Source organism: Chaetodon trifascialis, chromosome 4, assembly GCF_039877785.1.
Source record: "Chaetodon trifascialis isolate fChaTrf1 chromosome 4, fChaTrf1.hap1, whole genome shotgun sequence".
Lineage (NCBI taxonomy): Eukaryota > Metazoa > Chordata > Actinopteri > Chaetodontiformes > Chaetodontidae > Chaetodon > Chaetodon trifascialis.
This window is the reverse complement of record NC_092059.1, coordinates 4,671,009-4,685,605: the sequence shown is the minus strand read 5'-3', so window position 1 is coordinate 4,685,605 and position 14,597 is coordinate 4,671,009. Positions and strand designations below refer to the sequence as shown.

Here is a 14,597-nt window from a genome sequence, read left to right as displayed (position 1 = left end):
AGATTTAATTGCAATTAACTGGGAATTACTCTCCAAACTCCCACTATTCCCACTGGAGCTGTTCAGCGTGACTTTGTCATTACATAACTGAAAGAAAGAACTTCATTCTCTCTGATGCTTTGAGGCCGATCCACATCCAGACTGTGCCTCACGTGCTGTGATTAGTCGGTTGAATTTGATCAATTACTCATTATCCATATAATTAATTTTTCAAGTAGAAATGCCAAACGTTCGCTAGTTCACTACCAGAAAATGATCAGCAGATTGATCAGTAATGAATAATCATCAGTTACAGCTTTCGCGCTCTGTATTCAAAATTAGCTTTCAGAGCCGTCGTTAGCTTTGCTCCTCTCAGAGCTCTTTGTTAGCTCTGTGCTTCTTATGAAACGTGTACGAACATTATTAATCTTTGTTGTTGTTCTTGTGCTGTTTTTTTATTTTATGTTAAAGCAGCAATAATTGATTTTTTTGGCAGTGAGAGAGGCAAACTGTAAGCATAGCATTGACATTATATACTGTTATTAAGTTGTTATAGCTAATGTGCTAGCTAACGTATCCCTGTGTACACATCTGGTAAGACAGAGCAACATTAGCTTTCATTTGGAGTCGTGTGTCCGGACGCTTTGCTAAATATAAGTCTGATATTCGCTCTCTCATCTGCTCTGTTGTTTTCCACAAACTCCCCTAAAGCAAATATCTGCCTCTCTCGATGCTAAATGCTCCATTGTTGTTCTCCAGCTAGCTGCTAGCTTTGTCTGTCTGCTGCTCTGTGCTGGTTAATCACCAAAACCAGCTCTCAGTCGATGAAAGTGAACTAAAACAGTCACGTTTTAGGCTGTAAAACTAAAACAATGAGCTGAAAGGCAATAAAATGTTCTGTGGAGGTCAGCTAAATGGTGAAATATATTAAAAACAATGATTCATGCAGCTGTAGATATGCTGCGGCTCAGGCACCAGCAGATTAATGTTCCTAATCTGCTTTCACTTTTTGCCCCTCCACATCGCCCTTTGTCCCCGTTCCTCCTTATTATATGTCCAAACTCTCGTCCTTTGCTCAGAAACATGACCAACTGTAAAGTTACTGTCACATAAATGTCTTATGACGCCCTAACAGAGTAGCCTGCTCATTACTCTGCTTTAAAACACACCACACACTCGCATGAACCTTCCACATGCTGTTAAATCTTTACAAAGGAAGTGTTTCTGGGCATGCCAGACATTTTCCCCGTCGCTCAACATCCTTCTTCTTCTCCAAACCTCCAGAATTTGCGCTCTCTCTGGTCGGGGTGAGAGATCTTCTTGCTGGCGTCGTGCCCGCCCTGCAGTATGTACCACTCTGGAGGTTTCAAAATGGAAAGTATTTCAAAGTCACCGCAGCCTGCTGTTGGACTTTGTAGTGGTAATATGAAGCAGCTGAGAAAACAGGCCTGGGCCGTACACGCGGCTCCTCTTCTGCAGCTTCGGTTGATCTTCGGGAGGATTTCGGTATCAGGAAATGTCCCATGTGCATGCTTTCAGATATTATCCAAAATAATTCTCAGTCAGAGTTGTTTAAGCGCCGTGTGTGTGTTTGGGAAACGGATAAACATTAGAAATGTTATAGCTCTGTCCGGGAGAGGGAAGCTTTGAGGTCGTTAGTGATGTGGTTTGAGTTTTTTTCCTGGTGCTGAAATATATTTTTGTCTATCCGAGACGTTTGCGTGGTGGTCCGCGTGTCGGTTCGACTGTTAGATTTCCAATGCTGAACATCTACAGTGCAACAAGCCGCCCGTCAGCGGAGCATCGTGCTTAGTGAGAGGTGATGCATTTTATATCTTTTATAATGGAAACTGTGCTATCTGATGGGATTCCCCTTCTCCTTCCTCCCCTCCACCCTTAATGTACCTCCCGGCGCTCGAGCACGCAGACAGTTTGGCGGTCCAGAGGCTGATCCAAAGCCTGAGCGCAAAGCAGCGTCTCCCGAAGCTCCAGAGTGATTTAACTTCACCACCAGACGAGTTTTCGTGTGTGGGCTTGCGGCAGTGCCAGCGCGTGCTGACGTTACGACCTCGAGTCAGGAAATACAGGCAGGCTGCAATTAAACAAGAGCGATTTCTCACACCTGCACGGCTCCTCCTGCCGGGGTGATGTCAGCGTCTCACATAAGTTTCCTTATGTCGAGTTAAAGAATAAATGAAACAGCCTGAAAATGTCACGCACTTTACAAGACTATAAAGAATCGTCTGTCATAATGTGGGGGGGGGGGCTGTTCTTCATTTCTTAACCATTTCAATGGCTGCTGTTGAGGGACAGTAAAGCGCTTCAGGAAGACAACCAGTGGTTTGATTGCAGCTTAGCAGCCGTTTGCTGTGGTACCTGCAGGCAGCCGAGAGCAGCACCAGGCTGCAGCAGTGGCTCGTTTAGCCCCCCCACCCCCCCGTAGGCCTCCTGGTTCCCAGCATCACATTCCAAGCAGAGGTCACGGGGCCCACCTGCTATCCCACATCAAAGCTGCAGGTGAGGCGAGGGAAGGAAGGCGTTCTCGGCCGCATCCTCACTAATACACTTTAAATGCATAACTTTTGCTGGTTTTACGCCCAGCGTCCTCACAACGAAGGCATTTTAGACCCCTGAAACCAACCACCTGACCCCCTGGTACATATCTATGAGCCTTGACTAGCTCACAGGTAATGAATTACAGGTGTTGCTGACCTTCTTGTCTTTGATAGCAGCTGCTGTGCAGTGAAATCCTGCATTTTATTCATTTTATGATGCTCCTACTGCCTTCATGTGCGGGGGGCAAACACCAAACATCGGCATGCCCACCGTGCTAAACAGCTCATCTGGACAGAGATCGTTTTCTTTTTAAACTCCATTTTAATGAAAATCTATTAGTTTCTTGCACTAACATCCTATCTATAATTGGACTTTGCATGCTTTTAGAGGGCGTTTGTACTTGCTTTAATGTCCAGGCTGCTCTCACGCTGACAAAGTGAACACATTCAGCACATTACTGTGGCGGTCATCACTGAGGAAACTAATATTTGGTCCAGTGGTCGAGTAAAAATGTGAATAATAGTTGGATTTTAATCATCTTTTGCAAACTGAAGTCAGTGATTGACAGTTTAGTACGATGACTGCGTGCTTGTGGTTTGTGCTGATTGTTCAGTGGACTGAAATTAATCAGCAGCAATTTGAATAATGGTTTAATTCTTTAAAAAAACAGCTCACTCACTCATCATTAGTCTATCTATAGTTATAACTCCAACAGCTCCGGTCCTGGGCAGAGTTGCTCCTCTCAGCTTTCCTCTCAGCGGGGCTGCAGGCTTTAGCCTCGTCCCTTCCCGGACGTAAACAATCTCGTGCTCCACCTGCTGCGGCGACTCATCAGCAGCGCCATCGCCATCAGCTGGATGGATGTGCGCTCAGAGCGGATTAGCGGGCCGGGTATTATTCTGTGCACGCTGGCTTTGTGACTCCGCTCTTTGTGTTTTACTAATCAGACCTCAGAGGGGACTTTCTCCAGCAGCTGACCGCCGACACTCAGCGGAGCAGCAGCATTGTTTTTCTTTTGGTGGGGGTCCAGGTTTATCAGTGACAGCAGGCAGATTTCAGTTTTGAGCTCTGTTCAGGAAAGATCATTGTTGCCTGTTTCAGGTGAGAAATGTTTTCATTTGTTCTGTTGCACTGTGGTTCATACTGACATCCACCAAGACGCTGATGTGATGTTTTCAGATTCAGTCCGTCGAGTGTTTTGTTTACTGTGATCTTCTTTGACATGCAGTGCAGTACTGGATGGAGTATATTAGAGGTTTATCCAAAAGCTGAATGAGTAACACACTTGAACACACTAACATTTGAGCTATGAATTCAAGCGTGCACCGTCCGGCGCATCCTTTGGCATTCCTCTGCACCCTCCATTGTGATCCTGCATTGTGGGCTGAGCGGTCAGTGTTGTTTCAGCGGTTTGGATTAACACTCCTGCTCTCCTGTAGGACACCATAAACAGATTAGCGGTAGCCCAAGTCAGGGCCTGGCTGGACCATCTGCACCCAGCTGGGGTGGGGAAGGGGACATGGGGGAGGAGCGTGAGCAGATGTTCCAGCGGAGCTGCAGGTCAGTGCGGCGGCCGGGCCGAGGAGGGACGTTACTGCGAAGACGTGAGGGCGGCCGGTTTGAGTTGAGGCGACTGAGGGAGAGACGCTGGCTGATTTAAGGTCTCGCTGATGTGCAGAGTTAAAACCGCACTGCTCTGTCATGGCTTTAGGATGCTGCCTTGCACTCACATTCCAAGGTACTGTATAATTTACCGGGGCTTTAATTGAGCTGCATGTACCTCCCATCTCCTTTTGCTCTGCATGCACAACTTGTTACCTCGACCGCAGCGGTTAGACAGACATGTCTGCACTTTGTTCGAGCGTTGTCACAAGATGTAAGAGATGTGGAGATGAAAGTGTTCTCCTGCTCAGCTTGTGTTGGAGATATTGACTTGTTTTGCTTGTTTAGTCTGACGGGTGGGGAAGCCCCACATGCTCTGACACCCAGTTGTCTGTTCAGTGTGATCGCTGAAGAAGCCTTTCAGACTCCAAACCTTTCCTTAATTTTTTTGCATTTCTTGTGCAAAAAGTCCCCCTTAATTTATTGAAGAAGGCTCCTGTTGCATGGGACCAGTACTAACTGGAGACCCCTTGTAATTTGTAGTACGTGTGGAGGTCGTCTGTGATGTTAATCCTGCATGAATCTGCCATGTAATTTGTAAAGTGAAATTTCACTACAAAATACCTGCAATATTACGCCAAATAAGTGATCCCATGCAAATCAGCATCACGGAGCACGAATGTTTGTTTTGTTTTGGGGTTTTTTGCAAATTTTTTTGTTTCCTTTGCACCTTTTTTCTGAATCATTCCTTGTTGAGATTGTGACCATGGCTGCATTAGCAGCATTATGGAGGTTAATTCAGGAGACTCACTGCTCTTGTCATTCAGGAAGTGGATGTTATGCACAGCTGTGACACCACATGTGATGGATAAAGTCTGTAAATTCAAGTAAAATGCAGATTTCTCTTGTACCATGCAAATGCGCCGCAGCAAACACAGATAGGGGGGATGGGAGTTAATTTCTAATGATGTTCTAGTAATACTAGAGCTGTTCAAATAGGCTTTAACTCTAATTTAGCTCACATCAGTGCACAGAGCTGACCGTCACAGTCCTCCCTCATGATCTATGAAGGTCAGAAAAAGTTTTTCTTTACTAAGTGTGACCTCATGATGGACATCTGCCGCTGTGTTTTCCCAGGCCGCTGGCAAATTGTAGGTGTGTGAGAGTGTGAGTGTGGGTGTAAGGGCTTTGGTTTGGCTCCTGTCTGGGCCAATGCTGAGTAAATTACAAGGCAGAGGCAGTCTGAGGATGCAGGCTTTCATCCCCCCTGCTCCTGGCCTGCAGGCCTGCTGGCAGGGCTGATGGCAGTGAGGTTATTGGGGATGATCCCTCTGCAGATGAACAGGAGGTGGAGGAGAGATTGATAGGCTGTGTCAGGGTGCAGATAACATAGTGCTTCATTTCACATTACTGGGAAAGTTCACAGGGTGAAGATGCTTATTAAAAACCCAAGAGAGGGCCGTCTCACAGCAAACTGAGAAACCAAGTGTCGGACTCTGTTGGAGTTTTTGCTCGACGTCTTGTTTTTCTTCTCACCTGAGGCCATGTGGCTCGTTTGGCTCAGCGCAGCCATGTTGAATATCACTCAGCCTGAATGTGAAAGCAAGAGAAAGCTGCCAAGAGGTCAATGAGATGACTGAAGGCTGATGTGTTTTCTTTGGCCTTATTTGGGGGTAACAGCTGACCACGGCTCTCCCATTAAAGGGCTTCCCCATATGGACCTCTTGTCTCCACGAAAGCCTCTTTGAAGGCCTCTCGAGCTTTGTTGTGCATGCGCAGCCTCCTGAACCTGAAAGCCGCAGATTTCATTGAGCAATGTGAAAGAAAGTGCTGACGCGTTCTGAAACCGAAAACAGGGGAAGTTTAATGGAGTCGGTACAGAGAGCACGGTCTGTGTCCTACTTGTTGTTATTGTTGTCAAATGGGTTTTTAGTGTGCTGGAGACATCGAGGGTGTCACAGCAGGGCCAACAGTTCAAATCTCAGCGGGGAGGCAGGGAGGGGAGAGGCTGACAAACAGGGTCAGAGGGCTCGTATCTTCAACACATCGCTGGTTACTCACTTATCTCGCGGCAGGAATGCGTCACCGTTTTCTGCGCTGTTTCAAGTCTGAAATATTCTGGGCTCTCGTCGGAGAGTTAACGGCCAAACACCACACTGCGTACACGATGATGGGCGACAACTCAAAGGAAACACCCGCATAAATGTAATCAAGGACAGATGCTTGCGCACGGAGCGCGAGGGAGCAGTGAAGGGTTGAAGTGTGATAGAGATGTGAATCAGACGCCGTAGCTGTCTGCAGAGCTCTGTGGAGCAAGGGTTAGTCTCCTGCAGCCGAGGAAACATCCAGCACAAACTGCAGAAATACACCAAGCAGCACATCGAGAGCTCGACACTGAACACCTTTCCTCTCGTTCTCGTACTGTTTTGCTTTTAGGGAGAGTTACACGCTGTAACAGCAAGTTTTTGAGATGTTGGAGGGCCTATATCTGAACTTTTTATCGAGCCAGGCTAGCTGTTTCCCCCTGCTTCCAGTCTTCATGCTAAGCCAAGTCTAGCTAACTATCACCTGGCTGAGATTGATCTCAGTGTTTTTGCATTAATTCCAGTTTAATTGAAAGCTTTTTTTAAAAGTTAACATGATGTAATTGTCTGAAATTGATCAGTGAACATGGAGGGGTTGCCTGGTCCTCGTCACCTGAGGTAAAACAGTTTCATGATGAAGCTGCAGGAAAATCAGCGGCGAGCAGGAGACAGAGCACAGAGCTCGTTCTCAGGTCAGCGGGGTCACCACAGAGGGCTTTCACATCACTCTGCGGTGTTTTATGGAAAACGTCAGGTCGTCTCTGGGTAACTGATAAACACACCGCCTCTCCTGGGACTGCATGCATGGCTCCACGTGTCTGGGAAAGGAGAATTCACAGTCGTCGTGCTGCTGGAGGATCACTTCAGACGTGCAGCAGTTTGATCAGCGGCGGGCTGAGCTGTTTCTCTGACCTTTGGTAGCCGCGATCAGCAGTTGAACTACGTCTTTTTTTGAGTGAAACAGGCTAAAGTTAGCTCCTGGCTCAACTACAAAGCAAACGTGGAGCGTGCTCGGCCAAAGCTGCCTTCGAGCAGACGCAGGGGTCGGACAGAGTGTGTGTGAGTAAAGCTGCCAGGTCAAGGACAAGCCCAGAAATGTCCGCCAAGGAGGGGAAGACTGACAGATGTGTTTGTCAGCTAAAGCAAAGGCTCAGAGGGTTCAAGCCTCCAGCTTTTCTCTGGATCCTCCCATAGACGTGTTTTATTTGAAGGTGTTTATTATCTGGCTGCAATGAGGATCAGTGTGTGTGTGTGTGTGTTTGAGACAAAGAGAGACAAATGAAGAGAGATCTGTTTGTTTTTGGGGAGGGGGATCTGTTCACTTGTCGACTGGGACACGTCACATACGCGCCAATTACTGTTTAAATCACTTCTTTTATTTCAAGCAACTTTCAAACAGGCACCAGCGTAAATACCAAATGGCTGCTTTTAAACTTTCCCCCTCGTGCAGCGTCTGCATGCATTATGTGTAATTTGAGAGGCGAGCATCTCCCCCTGTAAGCTGAGTAGGTGCGAGGGGGGGCAGTGAGATCAGTGCAGGTACTGGTCAGTGTTTAGAGGATGAGAGTCACAGTATCGGGTTGCATTAATACCTATTGTTTGGCTGCAGGTAATAGCATTGCATTAGCAAACAGGCTATTGTCCTGCTAACGCTGCCTCTGATTGTCCTGCTTTTCCTTCTCAGGCTGCAGCTCTCTTATGAAACTGCTATTTCTTCTCCACCTTAGATCCCAAAACATTTGTGAAAGCTCAGCTGCTCTCACGGCAGCACACTGTCGCTGTAATGGAAAGCTCATTAGTTTCGTTTGTCTGAGGCTGCGGAGTTCACCTTAATGATCTTAACCAGTGTGTCACCACAAAAATGCCCGAGTGGAAATTTAAAGGCCTCCTCACCGGGAGCCGTGGAGCCCCTTGTGATGAGAGCGAGTTGCTTTTCCATTACATCTGTTGGCGTACGCAGCATTTGCAGTCAGTCAGTCATTTATCGAGACAGATAAAGACTGTTAGCTGTTACACACCATCCGAGGAGGAAAGTTCAGTAAGTTATTATCAGGGGCCTGGAAAATAATTCAAGGCTCCACTGCAAAAACTCAGCCTTCAAAGGCAAGAAAAAGCAGTAAAATGGAAGAAATATGGATTAAAATAAGTAAAATGATCTGCAAACATAACAGGAACAGGAACAAGAAAATTGAATTGAATTGAATTGAATTGAATTGAACAAGTAAAAATATTTAGTCACAAAGATCCCACAGTTTTCTTAAAAACAGTGCAGCCAGACTAAAAGTAAGTCCGTCTGTGTGGATGCAAAGAAATTCTGGCTCTGTCAAAGCAGATTTGTACAAACTGGAAATTCTAGTTTCATACATTAAGTTACTCAGAACCAGTAAGAAAACTGGTAAGAAGACAGATCTTCTCAGACAAAAAACAAGCATATTTGGCTTCACTTTTTGCAGTGGGATGTTCATGACTCGTAGCGCAGCAGCATTTTTCACGTGCTCACCATTTTTTTGCCGTTTGTCACCAGAATTGGGTCCAGTCCCTTCGGCCCGTTTGCACCTGCTGTAGCTGTTGTCTAACCTGCTCGCCTTCTCTTCCTCAGCGGTGTCTAACCTGGATGTGGAGAGTAAGCTGACAGCGCATTACCAAGCTCCCTGGCACCAGCAGAGGAACGTTTTCCACCCCTCCACCCGGCCAGCATGTGTAGAAGAGCTCCACAGGCAAGCCAGCCTCAGCCTGTGGGCCCTGCAGCCAGGTGAGGCCCCTCAGTCCCAGAAGGAAGGCCAAGCAGCTGCCACGAAGCTGGCTTTCATTCTCTCTGCGTCCTCCCCAATTAATCCGCCTACACTTTCATCTGTCGTGTCATTTAAAAACACTTTCACCTCTGCACTAATGCTCCCCATCATAAAGGTTAGCAGCGTGCCGTTAGTGCCTGTCATTCTGGGGTCGTTCTGCCCTCTAGTGGACATATTTTGTAACTACATCCTGGTTGTAAGAGCAGCAGAGGACAGTAATAACACAGTAATATAAACCTGTGCAATCCAAACAATCGAGCTCATAATTTTCACACATTCATTAATCCTCCCCTGTGGTGGACAAATTAACGGGAACACTTAAAGCAAACCAGTGCAAACATCTAACTGCCTGACAGTTGAGTTCCTCCTCCTCTCTGACTGATCATTAGCTTCACAAAGGCAGAATTCACTGCAGGCTGTTGTGTTCATTGCTTTGTATTTGTGTGCAGCCTCTTTATTGATATGCTCGGTTTCCTTGTTCCTCCAGTCTGTGCTTAAAGGACAGAGTCACATTTTGTCAAGTCTCTTAAACTCCTAAAAACTCATCGCCCTTCATCAGAAGCTCATTTTTAGACGTAGCATTTACCTTCACGTAATATGCGCAGATCTTCGCAGTCTACGCCTCTGTCTCCACCCGCCCCTCCACCACTCGCCTCTGGCTTCGACTCAGCTCATCAAACACACACCTCACCAGCAGCATCGCTCCCTCACACACACATAGAAACCGCCCCGTCAGCGTCAACGTGAATCATCATGTGACTTGCTAATGCTAACGCTGGCTAACATCAAACAGACGAAACACAGGAAAAATATTCTTTGTCGTAGCAAATGCTGGAATATTTCATCTTTTCCTCAAATCAGATTTCATGTGTTTGTGTGAGTATGTTGGGGGTTACACACGGACTGTCTTCGGGGTCTTACTGGAATCTCGTTGCAGATCACCAGAGGAGACGATCGGGCAGCAGGGAGCGCAGAGTGACCATCTCCATCTCAGCCGTGCCCCCGATGCCCATGTACCCCTCCCCGCTCAGCGTCCGCAAGCAAGAAAAGAGGTCCATAAAACTGACGACGGTGAGACGACGGACGTTTTTATCCTTTAGGTCCCAACAGCTTTTCAATCTGACTTTTAGGAAGTCAGGGAACAGTCAGTTCATCGCAGAGCTGCAACGATGAGTCCGTTAATCCTTCAGTCAATTTAAAGAAACTGTGAGATTGAATGTAAGGATTTGCTGCTTTTCTTTGTCCTTTTGAAGACACTTGAGGCTCCAGGGAATTGTGATGAGCATTAATTGCAACTTTTTTGACAATTCACAGTGAAATGATGAATCTGTTAATCATGAAAATAATCAGCAGATTGACTGATAATGAAAAGAATCATTAGTTTGTGTAGTTTGTCTATCAAACACGTTTAATTAACATTATTCAGCACTTATGATCTATTTTTTAAATGATATGATTGCCTTTTTATTCTCTGAGTGTTTCTTATTTGGCGGATATGAATGAATTTTTTTGTGCTTTTGAAGTGAAATGCATATTTTTCCCTTCAAGCAGCCAGAGAGACTCGTTAGAGATGCGACGACTCAGTTAGCGCAGACGCAGGTAAAGAGGTCGAGGTGTGTTCGTGACGTGTCGTCTGTGCAGAGCATGGCTGTTTACGTTTACCTTTATGTTTCATCACCTGGGGAAGAAATCATTCAGGGAGGGTTTTTGATCGTTTTTAAAGTCCATCTTATTCCTCCTCACCAGGTCGACTACTGTTTTGTCCATTTGTATGTTGAATATGTTCATTCCTGTCATTTGCTTCTCTTGTCCTTTTTTTTGTTTTCGTCCTGTAATTCAGTTTGAATCCACCCGCTCCTCCTCCCCTACCGAATGTTGCCGCTTCTCTCCCTGGAGCAGAAAGGTAGTGGTCCCTCCCTCCCCCCCTCCCCCCCGTGTGCTCCTCCTAACACTCTATTTCGCAACTCCTCACCTGTCCCTGCTGTTCGACTCCCTCTAATCTACATCTTGAATTTCCTCTCACATGCATGCCCGCTTCTTCTCCGGCCGCCGTTTGTTGTGAAACTGAAGCAGAACGCCGCTTCAGAGTTTGCCCCACGCTGGCACATCACACATCTGTGCGCTCAGACAGCTGCTGTCGGGCTGCGAGCGTGCCGTGTGTGGCGAGCGTGTGCGCGCGAGGGCCGCAGCGTTCCTCTAATGATAGGGTCGACTTCTGGAAGCTTGCGCCTGTGATTACCCATGATCCCTCTGCGCTGCGGTTGGCTCGCTGCACCCGTCCCCGAGAGAGCTGACAGCCTCGCGTTTCCCTCTCCGTGCTGTTTCTCCACCAAATATATCGTGCTTGATGCCCGCCGTGAGAAAGAACTGAACCCGAGGACGGGGGCAAACGCCAAAACACTGCCACTCCTTTTTCTTCCTCTCGCCCGTCCACTCTTCCTCTCTTTCTTTACTCTTTTCGCCGGCTCATCCTTCCTCTCACAACTCCGAAAAACTTGCCTTTCTGTCCTCGAAACAAATCAGCTGTAAATGCTCTCCTTTTGATTAGTTTTTTCTACTAGTTCAGAGAAGTTTCCAAGGAAACCGGTTTCTTTTGTGGCCGGGGTTTTGTCAGGGTCTCATTGGTCTGCTGGGAACAGAGAGCACAAAGGCTGCAGAGCTGGCTTTAAATGGGGGTGGGAGGTTGTCGGGTTGTGGAGGTGGGAACCAGTTCAGCCTGAGAATCACTCCCAGTTTCACATGTGCCTCTCTGTAGGAACCTCAAGGTAAGAACTTGATAGCTTGAATTCATTTAGCATGGAGCTATTAGCGATTTGAGTCTGGAGGAGGAGGAGGAGGCCCGTGGGAAGAGGATGTGGAGTCATGGAGCAGCAGGAGGACTGTGCAGTGATACTGACGCTGCCGTTCAGAGGAATGCTGCCGTGAAGCGTCTCCCCTCAAACATTTCCGGAGCCTCGTTGTTATGCAGGAGAGTCGCTTTAGGTGCCGCAGATTGTGAGCTAAGAGTTTCCAAACCAGCGTGTTGTGACTGGAAATGACTGTTTACGCCGTTTGTCAGGTTTCTGTGCGGCTGTTCGAGTGGAGAGGCGTCTCAGAATTAGTGTTTGTCACGACACGTGCTGCTCAGTGTGTAACAAAGCTTTTACTGCTCTGACGTTTTTGCAAGCCTGGATGCAATCAGGTGGTCAGAACTACTAACTTTTCGCAGGTATTTCCTGATTCTAACAAGTTTCTCCTTTGTGCACGAGTAGATTCTTCCGTTCTCTTTCTCTGAAGCATGCTTTTTATTTCCACTGGATTTTTTTCTTGCACTCCAATGTGAAACTCAGCTCCTGGAAGCAATTTTTCTTTCCTAGGATGGCAAAAAAAAAGTCTAATTCATCCAGCCATAGCGAATAAACGCTCTTCACCCAAGAAGGTTAAGGTTAGGAGTGCGGTGTTGCCATCCTAAGGGAAAAAATATGGCTTCCTGGATGGGCATGCGTATTGATTTAGCTCTGCTCTGACAGAAAGCAGTCTTTGCTGCAGTTCAATAAGACATTCAGCCTTCAGCTCTCGGCCTTAATCACTGTACTTCCCCTTTCTGAAGCTGAGTTTGACCAATTCTTAACTCTGCTGTACCATTTCTCATGTAATGCCACCTAACCATAACAAGCTAACCATGCAAATATCCATCTGTTGCAGGCTGCGCCCTTTGACCCCGACACTGACGGGGTGGCTCTAGGTCACCGGTCTAAGTTTCCCATCCCTAACATCCCCTCCACCCTGGACAAGCAGACTAACTGGTCTAAAGCCCTGCCGCTGCCCACCCCAGAGGAAAGAATGAAAAGCAGTTCCCAAGTCATCAACTCATGTGTCATTCCCATTAATGTGACTGGTAAATTTAAAGTTTTTATGTCTGAATCTGTTTATGGTGACGAGTCTGAGCTGTGGTGTTTAAACGTCTTTGTCAGCGTTAGCTCTCTTTAGCTTTTCTTAAAAGAACACTGACTTATTTGCTTCCTCGCTGGCACTGAGAAGGTCGATCACACTTTATTGTCTGTCTGTTGAAGCCAGGAGATGATTAGCTTAGCTTAGCATAAAAACAGCCAGCCTGGCACTGTCCAAAAGGTAAAAATAGTCCACCAGCACCTCATAAATGCCGTGATTAACATGTTATGTGGTGTTTGTTTAATTGGAAAACCAAAGTGTAATAAGAACAATCTGTGGTTTTCAAGACGCCAGGGGAGAAGTATTTACAGCACCTCACCTCCTATAAAACTCCTGCTTGACAGAGTCAGGCTAGCCCTCTGCTTCCAGACTTAGGCTAAGCTAAGCTAACTACCACTTGGCCATGGGCTCATATTTAGTGCACAGTCATCAGAGTGGGATCAATCTGATCATCTAACTCTCGGCAAGAGAGCAATCAGCAGGCAGAGGAGACTGCACACAGTGCTGCTCTCGTTGCCGACTTTCGGCTGTGCGATTGTTTACTTTCCCCAGTTCACAATAAAATGTGAAAATTCTGTCATTAATTATAAAACCTCGTCATTATCAAAGGCATTTATGATGCCACAGAGAATCATTCTCAATGTGCAAGTCATGCTTTGTGCCCCGTTAACTTTCTTTCTCATGCTTCGACGCTCTGTGCATGCGACTGCGAGGCAAGACGCCGTGACATGAATGCTAATAAGTTCTGTCCAAATTGTTGAAAAGGCCTGCCTGATGTTATTTACTCTCGCTCGCATTGAGTCAAAAGAAGAGTTGTACGCCAGCGCTGGCTGAGTCAGAGACAGTCGAGGGGAGAAAATGCACATTGTAAGCAGAGTCCAGCGATTGCTATGGTGCTGAAAGGCCTGACCGGCTCTCACATGATAGTCATAACGTACGGTGAGGCAGGAAAACAAGGAGGGAACACAACAAAACTGAAGCAGAGAGTAGCATCTTTCCTTTGGTTTGGGTTCCTTTTTCTGAGTAAGGGTCAAGCATCACATTAAGTCCTAAATGACTCACATTATTACTCCCGCTTGGTCTTACTGTGCTGCTCCATCAGATCCCTGTCCTCCACTCCTGCTGCTATTTTTGTAGGGTATCTAATTTAGTTCGGCCGAGTGTTACAGATTTCTTTTTTTACGAGACAGCGCGAGAGTTAAAGAAGGAATCGCTGCAGTTGCCGCTGAACAAAGATTCCTCAGATGTCCCGTCTCCGTTGCAGGGGTTGGCTTTGACAGAGATGCTAGTGTGCGCTGCTCGCTCGTCCACTCGCAGTCTGTGCTTCAGAGGAGGAGGAAGCTGAGGAGACGGAGGACTGTCCACGGCGTCCCCAGACAGGTGCAGCAAGATTTAGGTATGTGACTTCCTGTCAGACGCTGCCTGTAGGCGACGGCTGACATTTGATTCAAACTGCTGCTGCTCATAAAGTTAAACGATGTGCTGTGACGTTTCACACATGGTGTCACTAAAACCAAAAGGGTTTGGTGTTCAGGGTCTAAACCACCTTATGTTCAGTCAGCATGTTGTGTTAAATTCACATCAGGAAGCTACAGAAGAAAAGATGAAAGATGAGCTTTATGGAACGTTGACATTTTCTCTGTTTTTTAAGTTA

General features: G+C 46.8%; 1 protein-coding gene across 3 annotated transcripts in view; it reads left to right on the top strand.

Moving 5' to 3' along the window:
• Positions 1-14,597, top strand: part of nhsa (Nance-Horan syndrome a (congenital cataracts and dental anomalies)) — a 56,500-nt gene that overhangs the window by 35,102 nt on the left and 6,801 nt on the right. Inside the window, exons 2-6 of one of the 3 annotated variants that reach the window (XM_070961256.1) lie at positions 8,821-8,973; positions 9,951-10,084; positions 10,854-10,916; positions 12,698-12,890; positions 14,208-14,339. In XM_070961256.1, coding sequence (XP_070817357.1) covers positions 8,821-8,973; positions 9,951-10,084; positions 10,854-10,916; positions 12,698-12,890; positions 14,208-14,339 — 675 coding nt within the window. Of the gene's footprint in view, positions 1-8,820; positions 8,974-9,950; positions 10,085-10,853; positions 10,917-12,697; positions 12,891-13,614; positions 13,967-14,207; positions 14,340-14,597 lie in introns of those variants that run through there. The other 2 variants (XM_070961257.1, XM_070961258.1) reach the window with 2 other exon arrangements.